This window comes from Phlebotomus papatasi, chromosome 2 (assembly GCF_024763615.1).
Source record: "Phlebotomus papatasi isolate M1 chromosome 2, Ppap_2.1, whole genome shotgun sequence".
NCBI classification, from domain to species: Eukaryota; Metazoa; Arthropoda; class Insecta; order Diptera; family Psychodidae; genus Phlebotomus; species Phlebotomus papatasi.
Genome location: NC_077223.1, coordinates 106,898,563 through 106,923,325, shown reverse-complemented (window position 1 = coordinate 106,923,325; position 24,763 = coordinate 106,898,563). Strand labels below are relative to the sequence as shown.

Below are 24,763 nucleotides of genomic sequence, written 5' to 3'. Positions count from 1 at the left end.
ACTTGAGCACTTCGAAATTTGAACAGGATGTAACTTCCGCCACCTTGCGAAAGTATTAAGAAGTAAGAAAGTCTCTTTTTTGGATCTTCAAATAGATTTTCGAATTTTTCAAGATCTACTTCTGTACGGAAAGATTAAGTACTTAATTGAATACTTAATTCAATGCAATATCTTTGTTGTAGAACAAATAACTGCTTGTCAAATTGATAAAAATGACATGATCCAACAAATACCTTACCTTGTGTTACCCTGCACTTGAGAGAAATCCGAAACACTTAAAATAACATTCCGGAAATGTTAATTTTACCCTGCAGTATTGATCCGAAATCGGTGTAAATATTATGCTTTTTAGGTGCATTGTGGGTTAAAGTTACCCTTTTTCATGTTAATTTTACCCTTAATAAGGTGTAAAATTAACATTAAAAAATCTTGATATATTTTTACACCTAAAAAGTGTTAAAGTTCTGAGGAAAATATGTTAATCGCACCCTCTTTTTTTTCTCAGTGTGGGGCTTCAAATTCTATATCCAATAATTTTGTTTGAGATTATTTCTTTAATTAGTATAGACTTAATGTAGGACGCACATTAAATATTGTAGGTTAATTTCTCGGAATCCAAAAGGGTATATATGCACCCTATTTGACCTATATAACCCAGTTTTCCTTATATTCGTTAAATAAATATTGTAAATTTTTTGAATTTTTTATGACGATATTTATGATAAATACATACGTACTAAATTATTTAAATTCGTGTAACAAATTATCAAGCGCCTGGCAAGTTGGCCTTTTATATTGAGCTATTTGAAGCCAATTCCTAAATTGATCTCGGACTCAGCTCACAGTGCTCCGAGGAAAATATTTATTTAAACGAAAATTTAGTACATTTATCCTTCCATACGGAAAGATATCTTATAATACGGAAAAACTTCTCACTTTTTAAATATTTAGCATAATGGTAGAGAGTGCAAAAAATTCCCATATAAATTTAAATCGAAGTATGAGAAACTGGCTTCAAATTTCAGGCAACTTACCAGGGGGTTGCAAATTATCCTCAATAAAAACAGAAGGATATTTGCAGTGAACTTACTTTATTATTATCCAAATTAATAATTTAAAAATCAAAATTTAATTACCAAACTTTGCAGACTTAATAGAATTGTATATCTTACAAACTCTCCTTGTATTAAGCTGAACACAATCCTCTGACTAATCTAATGTAGTAAACTCGGAAGATCCCACAAATTTTCAAAAGATAAACATTTATACACTCTTTATGATATTAATTGAATTATATTTTGAGAAGCTAAACTTCCAACACCCAACAATCTTCTAAATCCAAATCCATTGAGTTATCCTCAAATGGATTGCGTCAAGAAGAGCAACTCTCAAGTTTTGGAGAACCATTGAAAGAAGTGCCCAAAATGAAAACAAATCAGGGTCTTTGTTAAATAAATAATAATACCAGAGAGAGAAAGATATAGAAGGAGAACTTCTCACAAATTAACTCACTGTAGCTTGAACTAGTTTCATGACGGAATGTGCGAATTTAGCAAACATTTGCACAAGTCAAGTTCTTTTCCTCATTTTAATTTCTACTTCAGCATCTTTTTCTTTCATGGATTTAACACCAGAAAACAGTTAAAGTGCTGGAACTCTATAGATTATCCCTAGTAGGGGATGAATTCGTCTGTTGTCTCTATTCTCTTAGGGCTCAGATAGACTCAGTCTGATCTTTGAGAATATTTAGCCTACAAAATTTAATATTAAAGGATTAGGTAATGAAACCCTCGGTCTATGACAGTTTAGGATTTAATCCTTACTGCTGAGTCACCTTAAAAATTCTTTGCAAAACACGTCTGAACTAACTGACTGTTTCCCTGGGAGTAACTCGCTCTTAGCACCAAAATACTGGGTCTATATACGGAGACACATATGCGTTGACCTCCCGAAGTATAGGTTTAATTGTAAAAATAACATATACGCAAATATACTTGGAATTTCTGTTGGAAAAGCGGTAATATGGGGCTATGAGACACCAAAGAGCGTATGGTTAGGGTAAGGGATGGGGTCTGTCATTCAGGATTCACGATTATCCTATTGTGGTAAAGTGACATTAGAAGAAAAACGATTAAGGATAGCGACTTGGGCTCTGTTGTTTTATTCTTTATTAAACTCTCAAAGTAGTTCCATATTTTCAATGAATTTATTTGTAGTAATTCGCCCAAAGTGATACGATCAAGCCATCGGAAAGATATGCCTCGTTCGACTGTCTATTAGATTTTCGTTAAATCTTTAATAATTATTTATACCAAAACATTAAACCATGAGGTTAGGAATATTCTCAGACCTTATAAACTACATTTGCTTATTTTGTGAGTCAAAAAGAAACGTTCTTCGCATTTCTTTTGCTCCACTTTCGCTTCAGTATAATCACCTTTTGAGACATTCTGCGAAAAAAAAAGAAACGCAAAATTACAATACACTTGACTTTGATGAAGAAGCTTACAAAGAAAGAAATTTTGCAGAACAGTTTTTTAGGAAAAAAGACGAACAGATGGTTCACATTGTTTGATTCACTTTCCAAGAAAAGAAAAGACCATTCAAGAACATTACACTCTCGTCTTTCTGACGTCTTCGCCCAGACAAAAGTTGTCCAAAAAAGAAATATTAGATGAAAAGAACTGCTTTGGCTGTGCATTAGATAAGATTAGTATCAGTGACAATTTCAAGAGTGTACTTATGCAATAAATCTCTCAAGTTGGGGCAAATTCTATTTTTCCAATTTGAAATAAAAGCGGGAATTATGAAATGTGACAGGTAAATTCATTCTATACCTTCACATAGAATCAATTTCAATTTTAATATTATTTGTATTTTTATGGTTTCTCCTTTTGCTTTGTCTGTTGGTGTGAGATATTTTGCAGAATTACACACATTAAACTAAATTTTCTCTCTATGGCTCATAAAATTTTCACAGAGTGAAAATGCGCTTGAAAATAAATTATTCTATTTATTCACAAAAGAGCTAAAGTATCAATTTTCCCATTCTGTGTATTTCCTCTCTTCGTGCAAGATTCTCAAGCTTTTCTCTATATTTTTGCAAAAGACTATTACGGCTCTTTTTTCACGTGAAATAGTATATTGTGCACAATGGTATAAAGTACTTTGGAATTTTCCTCGTTCAATGTTTTTTTTGCTATGGAAAATGTATTTAAAAGTGGCATAGCAAGGCATTGGAATTGTATCAATTTACTCTCTTTTGCATCATTACAGGAAAAAAAAATTATTCTTTTTCCAATTGTTTTATTTCAGAATTGGAATTGGGAACACAATGTGTGGTGGAAATGGAGGGTCAACAGACAATTCTGCACAATGTTACGAATATGGATAAAATGGATAGGTGAGTGCTTTTTTTCTATAAACAAAGAATTAATTAACTGAGTTAAATGAGGGCGGAAAATGGACTTTTTTCTGGAAAAAATGTTGGTGATACTGACAATGAAATTCCGTGGAAATTGCGCTACTCTAATGACGATCAGCAGCATTTTTTGTTTTTATTTATTTTTTTAATTTGGCTGATATACCCTTATAACCAATTTAAAAGCATTCATTAAATTCAATGCACATCACATATAAACAACTGCATCTGTGGATTAAATTTTGTTGTAAAAAAGTTATGATTTTACTTGGAATTGAACTTAGGATTCGCTAAATAGATTAACTACAGATAAATCACTGTATCCCTGCTGTACGTACACTGAGAGAAATCCGAAAAAGTTAAAATAACATTCCGGAAATGTTAATTTTACCCTGCAGTATTGTTCCGAAATGGGTGTAAATATTACCCTTTTTAGGTGTATTGGGGGTTAAAGTTACCCTTTTCCATGTTAATTTTACCCTTAAAAAGGTGTAAAATTAACATTAAAAAATGTTGATATATTTTTACATCTAAAAAGTGTTAAAGTTATGAGGGAAAAAGTTAATCGCACCCCTGTTTTTTCTCAGTGTAACGATACACGTAAAAAGAATATATAAAAATGCACTTTATTTTAAATATGAAAACCCACATATTTATTGATCAAAATTCATTTTATTTACTGACCAAAATTAAATTTTTACTATTGATTTTTTAACTGAGAAAATAGAATTTTTCATTTAACAAAATCGTTTATTTTTTCACTGACCAAAATTGACATATTATCGTTATAAAACCAATTTTTTACTTGCCAAAATTGATTTGTTCTGACTAAAATTAATGTTTATACTAGCCAAAATTGATTTTTATTCTGGTCATGATTGACATTTTTACTTAGCAAAATCTATTTTTTTTTTACTCATCAAGACATTTTTTTCTAATGTAAATTCAATTTTGTACTATAACCTAAATTGATTTTTTCATTGAACAAATGTTTTTTTCATTTACCAATTTTGATTTTTTTACTTACCAATTTTGATGTTTTATTTACCAAGTGAATTTTTTACTTACCATTTTTACCAAAATACTTAAAATAAATATTAATAAATTTTCACAGTAAAATCATTTTTTATTTTCCAAAACCTGATTTCTCTTTAACCAAAATTAAATTTTTCTTTATAAAATAAAATTTTTCCTAACCAAAAATTGGTATTTTTTGACAAAAACTTGTTTATTACTGGACAAAATTTGCTTTTTTGCTGATTTAAATTGATTTTTTTTATTGGGAAAATAAAATTTTTTATTGAAAAAACTGATTTTTTTAAACAAAATTGATAAATTTTCATGCCAAATTAATCTTTGACAATCAAACTGATTCGTTTCAGATCAAAATTAAAATTTGTAATGATCATTTTTTTTTTAATTTTTTTTTTATTAAAATTGATATTTTAGTTAGCAAAATTGATCCAAATTGAACTGAAAATTGGTATTTTTTCGACAATTATTAATTTTTTGTTGCTGGACAAAATTGGCTTTATTGCTGATCAAAATTAATTTTTTTAATTGAGAAAATAGAATTTTTCATTGAAAAAATTGATTTTTTTCTGGAACAAAATTGATAAATTTCCATGCCAAATCAATCTTTTACTTGTCGAAAACTGATTTGTTTCTGATCAAAATTAAAATTTGTATAACTGATCATTTTTTTATTTTTTTATACTAATTAAAATTGTTATTTTAGTTAGCAAAATTGATCGAGAACCGATTTTCTCTGACTGGAGTTCAATTTTGCACTAATCAAAATTTATTATTTAAAGAAAAAAATGTTTACTGAGAAAACTTCATTTATGTCTGTAAATTGATTTTTTAAGGTAAATTGATTTTTGTGTTTACTAAGATTGACATATTTTGATGTACTGACCAAGTTTGCTTTTCATCGCCCAAAAATGATTTTTATTACTGGCCGATGCTTAATTATTTTCTAACCGAAATTGTTTCTCTTTGCTGACCGAATTTGCTTTTCACTGACCAAGATTGATCGGAAAATCAAGTTGAAATCAAGAAAATTAACTTGATTTTTTACTGGATAACTTTGATTTTATTTACAGTCCAAAATTGTTATTTTTTACAGACAAAATTTGTTTTTTTTTTTTTCGGACCAAAATAGATTTTTCTGACCCAAATTGATTTTTTACTGGACAGAATTGATTTTATTTACCAGTCAAAATTGATTTGTTTACTGACCTAATTTGCTTTTGACCAAATGTGCAAATATATTTTTTTCCGGATGAATTTGATTTTATTTACTGACCAAAATAGTTTTTTTTTTTGCTGACAAGATTTGTTTTTCTCGGACCAAGATGGATTTTTCTGACCCAAATTGATTTTTTACTGGTCAAAATTGTTACTGGTCAAATTTGCTTTTCTCTGGTCAAGATTTATTTTTCGTCGACTCAAATTGATTTTTTTACTGAATGAATTTGATTTTATTTACTAATGGCTCCGGCACACCTTTTAGATCAAGAAATTTTCATGAAGTCGAATTTCGGATCCATTTCTTTCTCACATGTTTTGCATATGTTATCTTATTCTCTCGCACTCTTCTTCTTCTCTTAAACATCACTCCAAATTCAATTTAGCTCAATCGAATTTGTTATGCGAAAGAATGAGATAGTCATATGCAAAACATGTGAGAAAGAAAGGGTTTCGAATTTCAACTTCATGAAATTTTCCTGATCTAAAAGGTGTGCCGGAGCCATAACAAAATCTTTTTTCTTTTCTCTGACCAAGCTTGATTTTTGGTGATGAAATTTGATTTGTTTTAGTCATTTTTTGGCAAAATACTGCCTATTATGCTTCTCCTTTCTCATGAAATATCCTCAGTCCGGCCATTACAAAACTTTTTATTGATGCTCAAACTTTCTTTAGGTTTGGTTTGTCTGTTGTTTACACACAATGGAAAAACTATCAAAAATCTGGCTTTAATTCAAAATTTGAGGCTTTTATGTTTTCTTTCTTTTGTACAGTGCAATTTCTAATAAATTTTCGTACAGACAAGACATAATAAAATTCTATGAGGAATTTCTGTAAAACAAAAACCTATTCTTAAGTGTTTTTGATCGATAGAGAGTCATTCACATTTATTACAATAACAATTTTGCAGTGAATCTAAAAATACTTCATGAAATTCGGTACACTTAAATATTTAATTGCCTCTTTTTGTAGAATTTATTTATGCAGCATCTTACCATTTTTATGCTGGTGGTATAGTGCACTGTGTTAGAATTTATTGTAATTGATCCTGAAATGTTATTTACCAGTTTTGTTGGAAACTAACTTTAAATATTCATAAAAAGATGTGTAGATTATTATTATTTTTTTTTATCTAAATTACCATAAAATATGAATTTTTATTTTATGTTCTTTTAGTTAGCAAGTTAAGTAGCAGTTTTTTTATGGTTGGTGTTGCTAAATAAGGGCTATTATCGAGATCTCAGCTTGATAAGATTGCATCAATTGTTGCCTAATGAACACTTTTCTTAATGGTGTTTACGGTGTGCAATTTAATTTAGATTTTCTTTCTTGCTATCATTTGTATTTCCTTGTCTTCTTGAGAGGTTATTCCGTTTTCTCACGAACGGTTTGGGATATGGCAAATAAAAATTTGTATTGATTTCTTATTTGTATTTATACGCGAAATGGATTTCTTATTCATCAACTATTCATTCAGCATTTGGTGTCACTTTGTGTGGGTTTGGGGGGAGCTAAATTTAGCTGAAGAATTAATATTTTCTTGTAAACTCAGCGAAGGTCTGTGACATTGTACACTTCTTTCTTCTTTGGCTCTTTTGTGGGAAATGGCAATATGTGAATGAGTAGTTTACATAGGGTCAAGGTACCTCTTTTGTCGCTTTAAAATGTTTTTTTTTTATAAATAACTTGTGCAATTAAACTTAGGGGATAGTACCCATGCTTCGTACGATCCCAAGCTTCGTGATCGTGATGGAGCTTCGTGAGCTTAATGTTGGTCTTTACCGATCCGATCTACCATGTCTAATCGGTGAAGACTACACTCAGTCCCGGCATTAAGTCCTTCGGGATTATGCACCTGACGGAATTATGCACATACAATTATGCCAGTTTGCCTACCATTGAGAGTCAATTTATGAAATCATTTTTGAAATACGCCTGAATGTATACTATGTTGCGACAAGGGAAATTTGAAAACATTTTGCTACTTTTTCAGAATAAAACTTAAATTTCTTTTATTAAGGTAAATTTTTTAAATGTTCTAACCATTTATTGAAAAACTCTTCCCAAAAAGTACTGTTTGTTAATGCTTTTCAATTAAACAATTGAATCTTTTTGTTTGAACTACTTTTACTCCACGCGAAATTCGTTCTACGGAAGATTTATTCAAAAGAAAGCCCCTGCGGGTATGCAAAATTTCTCGATGCATAATGCCATTTCGCGCGTTTTTTTTTCAATCCCGAAAATGTGCATAATGCCGGGATCTGGTGTATTCTTAAACATTAGAATAAAAGAAAAGCTTACGAACAGTAGAGGGTCAAATTTACCAACGCAACGGAGGAGAAAGTTACCCGCATCTATTGTCCCAGCTTTGCGGAATGCTCGAATTTACGAGATAGGGCTATCGTTAATTATCCTTTCGCATGTTTTTGGTTATTTACCGGTGTATTACCGATTAAATTGTTTTACAAATCGGAAAACAAATCTGAACCAGAAACATGTTTACGAACATGTAACATGTCTGCGCATAAATAAAAAGGGATACTCGATAAAAATAAATCAGTTGCGATTACTTGACCAATTGATTACCGATTGGGACTGATACATAGGGGAAACTGGGGCACCACCAAACACGCCCAAATAGCAATTTGGAGTAAGATTACCATTGGACGTATGTATTCTGGATTCCAAAAACGGGTCCTATCCCTATGACGGTCCTCAGAGAGTCGAATGACGGTAAGTGGGGAATAATATGACGGTAATTACGGAAGTCATTTGGCGTCGTAATAACTCTGAAATTACTCGCTCACGACTAAAATATGACGCTGACTTTCAGTGATTTCCAGTGTCACTATAAAAAATCTTCCCCTCAATGGATATATCTGAGGGGAAATTTCACTTATCAAATGCCAAATAGAATTACACAATGCTGTGAATCCTCAAAGTATAATTGATATTTTCGCTTGTTTTCTCAATAATATTATATTGTGCTTTGGGAGCAAGAGCTCCTCCGGTAGAGAAGTGTATTGTGATTCACAAAAAGACAGTGCTGACAAAAATTAAACAAAAATTAGGCAGTGTTTTGCATTATAAAAACATGAACAATTTTTTTGTAAAATAAAATTTTATGGTTCAGGAGTTTGCTCCAGTTTCTGGAGTATTCTGTGATCAAAATTTTGTGTCGAAAAGACCTATTTAGTAAAAATTTTAAAAGATTTTTTTTTGTGTTGTTGCCATCTAGTGGGAAAATTTTCGACATGTCGGATGGCTCATTCAGCAATAGTCGAACGGCATAAATATTCGTAAATGTGAGTAGTGAATTAGGGAAAAATTAGAGAAATTTACATAGAACGTTATAGAAAATGATAGAAAATATGAAGAATTGTTGAGGAAATAGTGTCTCCGATGGTAGTACAACACAAAGTTGTGAAGTGCACTTGACGTCTTCATTCAAAATGCGTACGTCGATTTCGTACATATGTGGTAGAGAAGGACGCCAAATGCCTTGTTTTTGGCGCGTCATTTTTTGTACGGAAAAATACCGTCTTTTGGAGTCGCTTTTGTTACTGCATGGTAGAGTAAATTTTAGAACCGTAAAATAACGATTATATTACTAATTCAATCTTGAGTAGTGCTGTGACCAAAATTCGACGCGAATACGACTAATTTTTAAGATTCCAAATAGGAGTATTTTTTTTACCATTTCTTGTACACCAAAAACCAGTCATTTTTGAGTCAGAGTATTTTTTTGCGGATTGGGCGGGGTACCACAAAACACTAATTTTTATTTCTAAACTACTGGACTATCTCGACCATTCCTTCAGTGGACAAGCATCCCTATAGTGCCTATAAATTCCTATAGGTCTTATCCACTGAAGTCGAATATCCGATTAAAAAATCGCAGTGTTTGGAGGTACTCCGCGTTTGGTGGTGTCCCAGTTTCCCCTATAGTTGAATAAGAAATTTCAATACTTTTCCACAAAATTAAAATTACAACTATTCGGTTAAAAAATAAGCCCTTTAAAGTGGTTCAACTTTGATCTTCAATAATTCAAAATTGCTGATATCTTGTTATTTCATTTCGTTCTACGACACTTTGTCGCTTGGATCAACAATTGTCGTAAGTCCCTAATTATCTACATCAGATATTTTAACAATATGGAAAAATACGGACTATAATAAAATTTCTGATACAGCTAAAAAGTAAACTAGGTCGATTACTAATCCAAGCGACGACTTATTGCCTAAAGACGAGTTTTTTAAACCTCAATAAAAAATGTAGCTTTTACTGCTTTCCGGTATTTTTTTAATTACTTCTGTTTGAAGTGTGTTATTGACTCCATTTTTCTGGAAAAACATTTTCACTGAGAAAAAAAAAGCTTGAAACAATACAATGAGAGAGAGAAACAATACAATTCCTCCGCAGGAGGGCAATAATTTTTTTCCCGCTAGTGGCGCTGACAACTGTTCTCAATCTCTGTAGCTCTCTTGCTTTTAGTCGATTAATAATTTTCGAAATATTTTCCGAAAAAAATCCGAAATTTCGTTGGACAGCAAGAATTAGGTTAATAAGTTACATTATGGAGGTACCTTGGCCCTATATGAAAATTCTTGACAATGGCAATGTTTTAGTTTTAGATGGTTGAATGGAAAATCACTAGTTGCACCTTGATGCGTTTGTTTTACATTTTTTTTTCTTTCTTTCTCTGACCATATAAAATAAATGCATTTATGTGGTTTTACATGGAGTACATATACAATATTATGGGATATTTGGAGTTAGGGGGCGAGAAGAAGACATGAGGAAAAATTAGATTTAACAAGATTATCTATGCATTGCACATAATGGTTATTTATGATGTTATTGAAAGGAAAATATTTACACAAACGTTGTCTGTCTGAGAGCGGCAATGTTATATAGTATTGTGTGTCATATAAGCAAAGGTAAACAATAATGTAGATATAAGAAAAGTAAGGAGAGGAACTCATTCAATGTCGTACTCTTTTCACTCTTCTAAACATCACAAATTGGCTTAAGACAAAGAATAAGATGCCATGAGAAAATATTTATATAGGATAAATGTTCAATTTAATTTCTATTCCATAGACTTCGTGCGAGCAATGAAATAGAAAGATATTTGACGAACATGACATTAACCTAAGAAAAAATTGATTGCATTTTAAAAAGAATATTTTGTTACCCACTTAGCATATTCACTTTTGCCGGAAAGTCATATAATTTGAATTTAAATGGCTTATAGCATTTGTTTTCACACAAAATGCTCTCATTTTGCGGCAATTGAGGTAATTTAAGTACTTTTTAGTGATGGTTTTTTTGTTCTCCGGAAAAAAAGAAATGCCAAGGCGTGGAAAAGTCATTATACCAGAGTGTAATTTTCAATATTAAGAGCATGTGTTGTGTAGTATAGTGTTATAAATTTTCTAGGTATTTCACTATTGCCATCATTTCCGGAAGAAAATTTGCAAGAGACACATTTTCATTTTCAAAGGGAGAAAATTTAGTGATAAAGTTTATCTCATAATAAAACCTTTTTGCCATTTAAGAGGCTTTAGTGAGTATGTCTCTGAGTAAATTAATTTTCAATTAGTTCACATTAATCTGGCCTCAAAGGAAAGTTTACACTACACTTAAGAGAAAAATCACAAAGTATTAAATTAAGTGCTTAAAAGTTTCTAATAAAGATGATTAAACTGTATTTTTTTACTGGTGTTTTATATCACATCAACGTGTACTAAAAATCAGCCAGAAAACCTTAAGTTGATGTTTAGTACAAGTTTAAAAGCCGATGTTTCTAACCAAATAGGAAAAGAATTAAATAATTATTTTCCTCTAAAATTTATTTAGTACATGCGTGTTCTAAATGTTTCACTAGTCCTACGCTATTAGGTTTTCTTTAAACAATCTTCATTATAAAATGTAAACATGACAATTAAATTTAGGAAAATAGCCTTCGAAGTATTTTCCTACCTTTTTTATTGTCATTACCTTTTATCTCACTTTGTACTAAAACAACTTTGTCATCATATTTCTGTATCTCTTATGAAATTAGATTAAATAATACGAATTTTCTAATTTAAAATTGTGTTTTAGTATCTATTTCTAATCGCTAATATTTGTTTTCTACTCTGGGTCACGTTAGTGTTTTAGTACAAACATGTACTAAATATTAACCTACACCACTAAGAAAAAATATTGGCAGGTGTATTTTCACAACAAGAAGTTCATCTAAAATGTGACAAAGAATAGATTTTGTTAAGAGTTCTGACCATTAATGCATTCATTTTAACTTTCTGATAATTATTTTTAGCACATGTTTGTACTAAATAAGGTAAAGTACCCTGTAGTCGGCCGGTTTCTCAACTCGGCCAGTGCGACTATTTATTCAATTTACTTAGATATGTTATAATATGGTCTTACCGATTTAACACAGTGAAAATTACAGTGAAAATTTCATAGAAATTGACTATAAAACGTTAAAAAATTGGTTAAATAATTCAACTGGCCGAGTTGAGGAACCGGCTGACTAGAGAGTACTTTACCTTATGTAGTTTTATATACAATTCTCTTTCATTTAATATTTGTTTTGAATTTTTCACCCAGTTGACTCATTAGTACCTTTGTTCTTACATTTAAATTAGTCCTTTTTTTACAGAATAGCAAAAGTTTTAGTACAAATGAAATGTATCAAGCCAAATTATTTTCCTAACGCAAATATTAATTAGATTTTTTTATTTTGATTTTTTTTCACAAGATCTTTATTTTCCCAATTTTAAATAATTTAGTACATGTACTACTTTAAATTCAATTTTAAAAGTTTATTGTAGGGTAAAGTGATATAATTTGGAATTAGTGTTACAAGTTGGACAATTCGCCGGTACAAGTTGGACATGGCTTTTTTCTTGATATATACAGTACAAAATTTGTTTTTAAGCACAAGGAACCAAATTATAAAACTAAAGCATTAAAAATATACAAATAAAAATGAAGTACTAAATTTATCAAGACAAAAAGCCCTGTCCAAATTGTACCATTGTCCAACTTGTACCACTTTACCCTAAAATTATGCTTACTCGTGGAGGTTGTTGTTAAGACGGCGGCGGCCACTGCTTGAATACCAGCGTCAGGGTATGGGCAGGCTATGAGTTTAGTGATATTGGGCTCGAGTGTTAAAAATAAATAAATGAAAAAAAAATGAAATGAAACACACTTTCCTTCTCTTGTATTTTAGTACACATTTTATTTAAACAATGTTAGATATTCTCCTTTTTTATGTGACATAGAATTGTTTCAGCTGTTGAAAATCAATAAGATTTTGCTTTATTCAAGATGACAAATTGTATATGGCAATAACCTTCGAGAACTTGGAAAACACTCAATTCTTTTATGACATGAAAAATTTTTCTCTTCAATTGCAATTGAATTTAGTTTAGTGAGATGGTTGAATGTTACAAAAAAATTTTATGTTGTGTCTTTGCAATGGAAGTCAGGGTATAAAATGCGTTCTAAAGGAAGACCATAAAATAATAACAAGTGATACGAAGTGTTTTGAAAGGATAGGATGTGGTTTTTTTTCTGCAAGAGTATTAGAAAATTGGTTTCATCAAGGGATGTACTGAAGGAAAATTTAATGTTTTTTGTGAAATAAGAAGAAAATCCATCAGATAAAGTAGCTTTTAACAGTCAATATCGTAAGTTAGTTTAAGAAGCTTATCGAAAAATGATTTATTTACTAAAAAAATTAATAAATAAAATTTAATAGTTTAATATTGTCTTAAATTCAGACATAGAATGCATAAAATATGATATTTTTATTGAAATATTATAAAAATGTTTCACATATTGCTCAATAAGATTTTATCGTAACTACCATAGACCATTTATTGCAAATAAAGGACGGTTATTGGATGTCACAGCAAAGGCTTTAATTTTAATGCTCAGCACACAATTACTTTTGTTTTGTAAACATGTTTTTGTCATTTCAATGAGAGTGAATGAAACCGGGATCTGGTATCTCCCTCTCTCTCACAGGAAATTTTGAAAATATGTTTACAGCAAAAGGTATGACCAGCGCACAATAACTTTTGTTTGTAAATATGTTTTTAAAATTTTCTATGAGAATGAGCGAGATGACTAGATCTAGATCTCACTCACTCTCATTGAAACGTCAAAAATATGTTTACTAAATAAAAGTTATTGTGCGTTGTGCATTATTGTGTGCTGGGCATTAAGCAAAGCGCACAATTATAATCAGCGTACAGTAACTTTTGTTTGTAATCATGTTTTGAAAATTTTCTGTAAGAGTGAACGAGATGACTAGATTGAGATCTCACTCACTCTCAATGAAATGTCAAAAACATGTTTACTAAGCAAAAGTTATTGTGCGTTGGCCATTACTTTCATTTTGTGAACTTGTTTTCGAAACTTCCGGTGAGAGTGAGCGAGATGACTAGATCTAGATCTCATTCACTCAATGAAATGTCAAAAATGTGTTTACAAAACAATGAATATTGCGCGTTGGGCATAAGACATTATGAAAATAAAAATAAATAGTAATTTTTAGAGTTCTTAATTGTCAATTTCATCTTAAATTGAGCAAAAATGACAGATTACTGCTGATTGATGCTGACCTAAACGGAATCTAAACCAAGTAGGGGAATTCTGTAACGATATGACAATGTCATATGACAAATTTTCGTACAGTGAGAAAAAACGGGGGTGCGATTAACTTTTTTTCCTCATAACTTTTACACTTTTTAGGTGTAAAAATATATCAACATTTTTATGTTAATTTTACACCTTTTCAAGGGTAAAATTAACATGAAAAAGGGTAACTTTAACCCCCAATGCACCTAAAAAGCATATTATTTACACCGATTTTGGATCAAAACTGCAGGGTAAAATAAACATTTCCGGAATGTTATTTTAACTTTTTCGGATTTCTCTCACTCAAGTGTATAGTAAATTCAGAAGCGTGACAATATTAAAGTCCAGTGAGCATCAAATGGCCAGATTTTTGGTAACTTATTTTTCCGAATTTAGTACTTGAAAAATTCTAAATTTGTCATATGACATTGTCATGCTGTTACAGAATCCCCGTGCGGGACACTCCCATTATTGAGCGAGCGCTCTATAGTTGAAGCCATAGAATTACGATACTATCTGATTGAAGGGACTATTCATTCTAAAAGTATATATTTCTCTGTATTTTTGTTTTCTTTCCAAGAACTAAGAAAGAAATTCTTTCAACTCAATACCATTTTATCGTACTGTATTTTACGCGTTATCAACTTGGATGAATGAATATAGAAAATAGTTTTCCAGGAAATTTTCCTGATCTATATCTCTGTAGACATTTCTTTCGCCTCCACACTTGGATGATAAAGTGAATGTAAAGTCGCAAAATTTAATTACAATATAATGTCGCATAATAAATTGTCACTTGTGTGCTGGAATAATAGTGTTAGACGAAGTGGAAAGGAGGGAAATGCTGCATTGAAGGAAAAGTCTTGAGGGAGACACTGGAGAATCGGGGTAAAGCATAATCCAATTTTATGTATTACATAGACGTTCCATGTTGGGAATTGTAAAAATCGATGATGATGCCTTAAATGAAGCAAGTGCAGTTGATGCTTGATCCTTTGGGTTTTCCTCTTGGACACTTTCCATATGGTTTCCCCCCATGCGACATAGTATAGCTGCCAAGTTCTTACATTCACAACCATGGAGAGCTTGAATAAATTGGTTTTGTAGCATTTAATTTTGTTACAAATTTTCCCACCTAAATAAATTATGTCACACGAAGCTAATCGGTATTTTTGGGCTAGAATTGTCTAACACTTAATCGTTTTTTTTTAAAAAGTGTTTATAAATTTCTTTTAGGAGGGAGGTGAGCACAATTTTCATACTCAAAAGTGTTGAACAATCCGAATAGAAAAAAGTAGCATAGAGGTGCAAAAAGTGTTAAATGGTGTGTCTTTTTCTCTTTCCCCACTTTTCAGTCTGATACCTCTGAAGTGAGTCAATATGGCAAATCATGGAATGAATTATAGAGCTATTACATTGAAAAATGTTTAACAAATAAGAGAAGAATCTGAATTTGTCATTTCTCTTTGATTTTGAAATTGAGATTTAGTAATACAATTTTAGTACTTGTACTAATATTTGTTTTTTAATGAAACAACAAAAAATTTGTGGTTCTACTCTCATTATCGTACTCTTTACATTAAAAATTAAAAGAGGCAATTTACTTTAAAAAGAGGGATTTTTTTTAGTACATGGTAGTTCTCATGTGCTTCTGCGTTGTCGACTTTTCTTTGTGTTGGTTCCTGTCACGACTATTTGGTGGTTGTGACTACGACGGGGATTTGTAGAAAACAGTCGTGACAGTAACAAATAAAAGTCAATAATGCAGAAGTTTCTTGGGAAGAGTCATGTGCTAAAAAAAGATTCAGGAAAAATCACATTTTCATTTTTTATTGGAATAGTACCATTATGGTGTTATTCATATGAAGAATGAATAAAGGAAATCTGTGTCTTGATAACTTTTTTAGTACATGGCTGTTTTTATGTGCTTCTGTATTATCTACTTTTCTTTGTGTTGGTTCCTTTCACGAATGTTTTACCGAGTTTTCTTTCTGTTACTTCCACAAAGAAAAATCGATTACACAAAAACACATTAGAACAGCAATGTACTAAAAAAATGTACAGGACAAATATTTCCTCTTTTCATTTTTCTTTGGGATAGGACCATTGTGGTGTTATTCAAATGAAAAATGAATAGGGGAAATCTGTGTCCTGATCACTTTTTTAGTACTTGTCTGTTTTTATGTGCTTCTGCATTATCTACTATTCTTTGTGCTGGTTCCTCTCATGACTGTTTTTTTTTCACAGTTTTATTTTTATTCCGAAAACATCAAACAGCTGTGACAGGGACCAAGACCAAAGAAAAGCCGATTACTCAGAAACACATTAGAACAGAAATGTACTAAAAAATGTGCAGGGCAAATATTTCTTTTTATTTTTCATTGAAAAAGCACCATAATGTTTCTTAATATTCAATTGTGATTTTTATTATGAGCTGTTTTTTTCAAAGCAATGCCATCTACTTAGTAGTTTTAGTACACAATATGCAGTGGAAAAATGAAAATGGTTCTTCCATACTAGTAAAAATTTATTTTTTGAATTTTTCTACTGATAAAACGTATCAAAGTACTCAATAATTTAACATACTATAACACTTGCCACGAGATGATTTAAATTAGTACTTGTACTAAAAATGAATACACTGTAGCCAGGTAAATTTTTAACGATTTGATATAATTTCGAATAAATTTGGAGTGGAATTTCAAAGAATTATTATGCTTAATCTATCTCAAAAATTCAATTGGAAATTTGACCTATTTTAGAGATCAAAAGCCTCTGAAATCAGTTAGCACTCTTAATATGGGAAAATTTTGAAACATTTGGTATTATTGGTTTTGACAAGTACCTCACAATTTGTTTATCTGGTAAACTGTATTGATATATCAAATTGACCATATTGGGCAATATTTACCAAAGCTATTGACACTTCATAGTAAAATTAATATTCGATAAGATTATACTATTTTCATTTCAAAATCATCCAGGTAGAATAAAATGCTGAAACTGCCTGACAAATTGTGAATTTACGAAGTGGATGAATTTAAATTCAGAAGTGTCAATTTGTGTTAATCTTTGGTCAAGATATTAAGATCAATACAGCTCAAATATTAAGTATGGATTAAGGAAGAAATGCTAAGGCAAAGATAAGCAAAAGCAAATTTGTTGGAAGATGGGTATTGTTTGAGTTATTGTGCAAATCCTCTTCATAAGGAATTTACTACGCTCTTAGTATATAACTATCATTTTCAATTCTAAATATGCTCCTTCACAAAGGCTTTTGAGTATGCACTGATTTATACCAAATTTAAACCTTTTGGTAACTTTAAGTATTTAAGCAAATTTCATTACCGTCTGGAATTATTACTGATTCATCGGAAATTTTGAAATCTCTCAGATGAATTTAGAGGCTGATTAATACTTCGAAAAAGCTTTTAGGAGAAGAACAAGATCATATCTTTGGTGTGTAAGGACAAAATATTCCACAGGATCATCTTCAAACATTATACGGATTATCCGAATACGAAAAAAAAGTTCTCAGAAAAATGTTTATCTTATATAACGTCATAGGCGATCCATAGTCGTTATCTATAACCGTTTAGCCACTGAGCTAGTAGTAAAATATTTTTTTATGGTATTTCTGGCATTATTTGAGAGAAAATATCAAGAATAATCACAGAATGAAGAATTTGAGTTAATAAAAACGGGTCGAGTACCGGTTGCATGGTTAGGAAAAGGAACCTAATCCCGTGAAAAACCTAGCGGATACCCGGTTTTTCAGGAACGGAGTACCTGGCACTGGAAACACTAATCACAGTTGATTTTTGAATGGATATTGAAGTGCAGACACTTTTACTCTATTTTACGAAGCTATATTTACCCAAGACACCAACCATTCTTTGTATTTTCTTTAACCAGTGGGCCAATTGTGTAATTCACTCGAACCTTAGTAAAAACTTAGACTCTCAGTCCAATTATTCGATCCATTTGCTCACTTGAAAGGTTCATTAGTTCAGCAAAATTAAAAAAAAATAGCCGGAAGGGCAAGAAGCCTTGATCAGTGAGTTCCTGAATCCTCTCGTTCAGTAATAAATAACCTTCCCGATTTGAGAGCTCTCTCCGGTTGAGGTTTTACCTTTACCGATTCGAAGGTAAATCAGAGAGAACTTACCTAAAAACCCGTTAGAACTTCGAACGTTTAAACCGACGAGTTACACAAAACTGAGCAAGTTCATGAAATGGATATTTATCTTAATAAAATTACAATTCAAATGTTCTGCCATGCTGAAATCCTCAAAACTACACAAAAATTCACATTTTGCAGTAAACGTTTGTACAGTGTTGTTGACATTGACGATTGAAGTGTCAAGAATATCGAAATTCGAAATAGCAGAACAACCACCGCTAGAGTGGCGGGTACGTGAACTTACACTTTAGGCTTCCGGTAGATTTTCGAATAGGTTTGGCTTGGCATTGGAGTGGCTTTGTCTCTTCGAAAGGTTATTACTGAACAGAGCCTTTGTGTAACTAATATAGATGTTTATCAACAGTCTCATTCTTTTAAGAATGTCGCAATGAATGGCCCAACAATCCGCAAAATGTCGATATTCACTTAATCTAACAGATGTAGATTTATCGATACTATCGATTTGATAGTGTCCGAACGTTATCATTCCACCCCTGGGTGCAGCGAACCTTAAGGAATCGCCCCTGTTGTAATCTAAAGTTGATGTACGTGCATCATTTTCTATCTGTTCAAAACCGATTTCAATTGAATTAACCCTTTAAGGACGAGACCCCTTTGCCCCTATGCCCCTTTGCTTTTCGTAAGCTTTTCTTTAATTCTAGCACTTCAGGATGGTCTTCACTGATCCGATCTACCATAAGTGCGATCGATAAATACCATTCGTAAATATTTGTTCAAAAATCTGAAAAAAAGATTTACCCAAGACACAAACCCTTCTATGATGGAATTAATGTAACAACTTTGATATTATCAAACTTTGAGTTGATTTTCGTGTCTTTCGTGTTTAATATCAATTTGTTTGATTTTGAAACACTATCTAAACTGTGTCTATGAGGAATTTTTTTTTGCTGTTTGAATATAAATCACTCTCAAATGTCCGTGAAATTTCCTGAGTAAACACGCATCAATTCCACGGAGATGAAGTGTACTTTGGTGTGTACGATGTTATCAGATATGGTACGATTGACAAACAGGAAAATCATCCTTGAAAGTCTCTCGAGTGTGCAGGACAAGGATGGGTTGGGGATTTGATGAAATATATAGAGAGAATTTCTGACAGAAGCATAAGAGGAGAGAAAGAAGAAAAGTTGAGTGAAATTTTGCGAGAAAAAGAATGTGTGAATTTTTATGTGAAAATTACATGCAAAGTTGGGGTTGACATTCGTGACATTGTGCAGTCTCATGGGCTGGTCGTTGTTTTAATATCTCTGCGAATGAACTTTTGTATTAAGAAAATTATGGCATAGTTTCTATATAACTGTGCTACACGTGTGATGGTGAAAAACATGAACTTTTCGACCTTCCATGGGTTAGGTATAGAGACTTTCTCACACTTCTTTATCCTCCAGAACAATCAACTAAATGGATATTTATAACTCTAAAAGTGAGATGTTTTTGTTCTATTTCAACTCACTGACGCTCTTTGCAATTGGTATTTGCAGTGCGCGATTTTCGCCGATAGCATTTCAACGGGAGACTTTGGGGGGTGGTACTTTAAGCGATATATGTATGAACAAAAGAGGTGAATTTATGTGAATGACTTTGGTGGTGAAGAAAAGCAAGGAAGCAGAAAAAATACTGCTGGTATAGATTTTTATCCTTAAACATATTTTTCCGCCCTGTTTGCACTGTTGACTTTCCACACATTCAAAGTACTTTGACAATATACACGCCTTTGTTTTGCTTTAATAGCGTCTATAAATAGGACATGCACATTTTTTTCGATTAATGAACATCAGGTTTTCGCTCCGAAGATAATGTATTAAGGTTTTTTTTTCTAAAAGGAAAATTCATAGTTAAAGATCAATTGAATAAAGTTAGACATATTGGCTCCGTTCAGTAATAACCTTTTGAAATGAAAAAGTCAATCCAAAGCCAAGTCAAACCTATTCGAAAATCTTCCGGAGGCCTAAAGTGCAAGTTCAAGTTCACGTACTCGACAACGCTTTAGCGCTGATTGTTCTGCCATTTCGAATTTCGATATTCTTGACACTTCAATCGTCAACAATGTCAACAACAGTGTGCAAACATTTGCTGCAAAAAGTGATTTTTTGTGTGGTTTTGTGGAAATTCAGGATGGCAGAACGTCTTAATTGCACTTTCACTCAAAGAGATGTCCTTTTTGGGAACTTGCTCATTTTTGTGTAACTCGTCGGTTTAAACGTTCGAACTTCCAACGGGTTTTTAGGTAAGTTCTCTCTAATATACCTTCGAATCGGTAAAGGAAAAACCCCAACAGGAGAGAGCTATTAAATAGGAAAAGTTAATACTGAACGTCAGGATTTAATATCGTTGGAGTGGCTAGACCCTTGACTGTCTGTATCTGATACATTTAGACTCGCAAGTCAATGCTATGTACTTAAATAGCTATGTACACAGCTACATTCTTAAGAATCAGTTCTTTATGGCTTTCCTCAAGCTTATACCGGAAATTATTAATCAAAATTTACGTATTTTACTGTAACATTAATAAAATTTATAAATCTCATTGTTCCTTACGGGGAATTCTGTAACAGTATGACAATGTCTTATGACAAATTTTCGTGGTAAATTCGGGAACAAGAAGACATTAAAGCCCAGTGAAAATCAAATGACCATTGCATGGAACCCTATGGAGCTTTTAGTAACTCATATCAATCGGATATACGATTAATTCTTTCGACTTTACCACATAAAAAATTAAATTTGTCATATGACATTGTCATACAGCTACAGAATTCCCCTACTGGACCCGATTGTAATAGCCAAATACAGAAAACTCGGAGAAAATCCTCAAAATGAAAGTTTATCTTGCAAAATACCTTACAGACATACAGACGTTTTATGCTTACTTCCACTTTGTCTTCTTCTTCTATTGTACGTTTTAGCTTTACGTCCACAATGATTGTAAGGAAGAATCTCTGATTACACGTAATGAATAGACCCGATTCCTTCTTTCCTTGTTCGAAGGCTGACTTCACCAACAAATAACTTTAATTCAATTATCACAAACAAAATGGCACACACAAAACAGTGGATTGGTGTTGCCCGATGGCATCTGCTTAGTAGTTGTACCGCTAGATGCGTTTCGCGCAGTAACAAATTCTAACCTTAGTTAATTTATTTATTATTTACATAAATACCCATTGTTTTATCTTGAATGTAAGCGGAAATTGAGAGAATCTGCAAACATTTTGTTCAATATTAATTGTATTTAGAGTAAGTGTGCCAAATTCCGGCCAGCTTGCAATTTCGGCCACCTTTTCTGTTCCTCGAATTTCCATGAACTTTTATATTTTATGTACTTTAGAGATTATACAATGCAAAAGAATAACAAAAAATGTAGCTTCGACAAACGAAATGACGTGAAAAAGACATTGGAAGAATTCCCGAAGGGCAAGGAACTATGAGAATGAAGGTGGCCGAAATAGGGCACCAAAGCAATGTCTATATTTTTATTCATTTTAAAATGTATTAAGAATGATTTTAGAGTAAATAAAGACGGTAAACTCTTTACAAGTTTCCAAGCAACACTCTTTAAGAAGAAAGAATAAAAAAATCAATTTGAATTTAAAATATTACATTTCAAACTTGAGACTTTGACGCTTGCATGCAACTATGCCGAAATATGGCACACTTACCCTATGTACAAATAATCCTCAATCAGAGCAAGAGACACTCAAATTATTCATTCTTTTCCAGTCTCCGGTTTGCAAAACCGTTCTCAATCTCGCAACTCCGAAAATGTTGAATTGAAGTGCACAGTGCAATTAGTTGAGGTCGTGTAGCGAGTTAAGCAGTGTGTATGGCTTGTAATAGCACAGTTGATAGAGCACTCGTCTAGTTATTGACAGGTCTCCAGATCAATTCTAGCGATGTTACTAGATGTTACTACTACTGGTACTAATAATGTGATTTATTTAATCTAGCCTCACATTAGCATAACCTTTTCTACTTTTTATTTATTTGGCTTTGTTGGTGTAGTAGCTTTAGCTTTTGCAGATTTACCAAATTCAGATAAATAAAATTAACAATCTACAAAAAAATCAAAATAATAAAATGGTATAACCTCAAAGCATCTTGGAAGATCACGTATGTGGGCATAGCTGGGAGTCGGTTGATTTGGAAAAGGAAATGTTCATAAATGTCTTTTTCACTCCACCTACCACAATTTCTAATCAGTTTTTCTTGTCCTTCTTTGCTACTTTTTCTCGCTCCCTTGGCTCCTTCTGTTCTCCACATGAGTGCAAATTAAATGTGATTTAGACGGGGAGCGCAAGAACCAATGTCGTGTTACCGTATAATTATTAAAGTAAATTTTTTTTGCCATGACATTTTATGAATAACTCTCCCTAGTGCTTAAAAAAATTTAACAGGGAATTAAACTTTAAGAAAAGGACAAGTTCACTTGTTAAAATTTCCCCCATTTCTGATTGTGATTTCGAGGGGCGCGCTAGACTGTCAGAAAAGTCACTAAATATTGATTACAGATTAGAAACATTGACGATATTTTCGGACGAATTAATTTTCTATATCAATCATTATTTACTAATCACCTTTTATGTGTGATTGATTTATAAGTGGTACTCTATATCGTATTGTATTTCCACATAATATTAATCTCTATGCGGAAAATGAAAATGTGGTATTTTAGCCACTAATCCTTAATCCGAGATGATTTCCAAATTACAAACACCAATCTCTACTTAAGAGGACTTAATGCTACGATGCGGGGGAGATATGTCAGCAAAACTATCAAGACTTCCCAATCTCTTCATGTATTCATTTGCAAAGTGATTAATTTGCATAAAATCAATAACTTTAATATTAGGGTTAGGATGCAAATTGAAACTTGACTGGTATATTGTCTAATAAAATATCATTTCCTCAATATGTCAGAGGTTGTGATGAAAGTAAATGTTTCTGATATCGTTCTATATTCACAGAACATTTACCCGGCAAAAAGTTCAAATTAAGCAGATTATTTTCCGGGTAATTAACCAATTTTCTCTGTCTATTGCTAATTTTCCCAGAAATTATTCCAGCGTGTATTTAAAATTGGTCCCAATGAGTACTTTTGCTCAATGTGGTTTGAGGATATACACTGGAATATAATTAGTTCCTAGTTCTAAAAGATATTTTGGTGAAGAAAAAATCAGTACCGCCAAAATTCCAAAAAAGGAAAAATCACGAATGGGTCAAAATTCTTAAAGCCAAAGTTCTGAATGTCTGAAAATTTCGAAAAAACAAAATTACGAATGAGTCGAAATCTTAATGCCAAAATTTCGAAGAGACCAAAATCCAAAAAAAAAAGCTGAAATCCAAGGCCAAAGACCCGAAGAAAGCAAATTCCCGAAAGAGCCGAAATATCGAAAGGACAAAAATCCCTAATGGATCAAAATTCTTAAAGCCAAAGTCCTGAATGTCTGAAAATGTCGAAAAAACAAAATTACGAATGAGTCGAAATCTTAATGCCAAAATTCCGAAAAGACCAAAATCCTAAAAAATCCAAAATCCAAAAAAAAGCCGAAATCCTGCAAAGGCCAAAGACCCGAAAAAACCAAAATCCCGAAAGAGCCGAAATATCGGAAGGACAAAATTCCCTAATGGGCCAGAATTCTTAAAAGTATCATGTAGCTGCTCCCTCCTTTGCTGGAGGCAAAAAAATTTATGTTTTGGGAAATTATTCCAAACATTATCCTCCATATATTTTCATCCGTTCCAAACTTTTGACTTTTGACTATTTGGCATTTAGGATTCGTAGGATTTTTGGTATTCGTGATCTAAATCGTGGTATTCGTGATTCGGCAATTTGACCCATTCTGGATACTGACTCATTCAGGATTTTGGCTTTTCATGATTCCGGGTTTTGGCTTTTCGGCATTTTGGCTTTTTGGGATTCTGGTGTTTCAGAATTTTGGCTTCCTGGATTTTTAGCATTTGTGATTTTGGTTATTCGGGACCTTAGTCCAAATTTGGGATTTCGCCTTTTCGAGATTTCGATCCATTCAAGAACTAGACCCATTTGGGATTTTAGATTTAGGTATTTTGGGTCTTCGAGATTTTGACTCTCTGGGATCTTGGGAATTTTCGGGATTTAGGCACATTCAGGATTTTAGTAAATATAGGGTTTTGGATTTCGAGATTTTGGGTATTCGGGATCTTGGTTAATTCTGGATTTTAGCTTATAATTGGAAGTGAATTTTCA

General features: G+C 32.1%; 1 protein-coding gene across 16 annotated transcripts in view; it reads left to right on the top strand.

The window, feature by feature from the left end:
• The window catches only part of LOC129800662 (kinesin-like protein KIF13B), a 151,799-nt gene that overhangs the window by 26,149 nt on the left and 100,887 nt on the right, over nucleotides 1-24,763 (top strand). For all 16 annotated transcript variants that reach the window (XM_055845227.1, XM_055845226.1, XM_055845220.1 and 13 more), the window contains exon 2: nucleotides 3,316-3,403. In XM_055845227.1, the coding sequence (XP_055701202.1) occupies nucleotides 3,316-3,403 (88 nt within the window). The remainder of the gene's footprint in view (nucleotides 1-3,315; nucleotides 3,404-24,763) is intronic.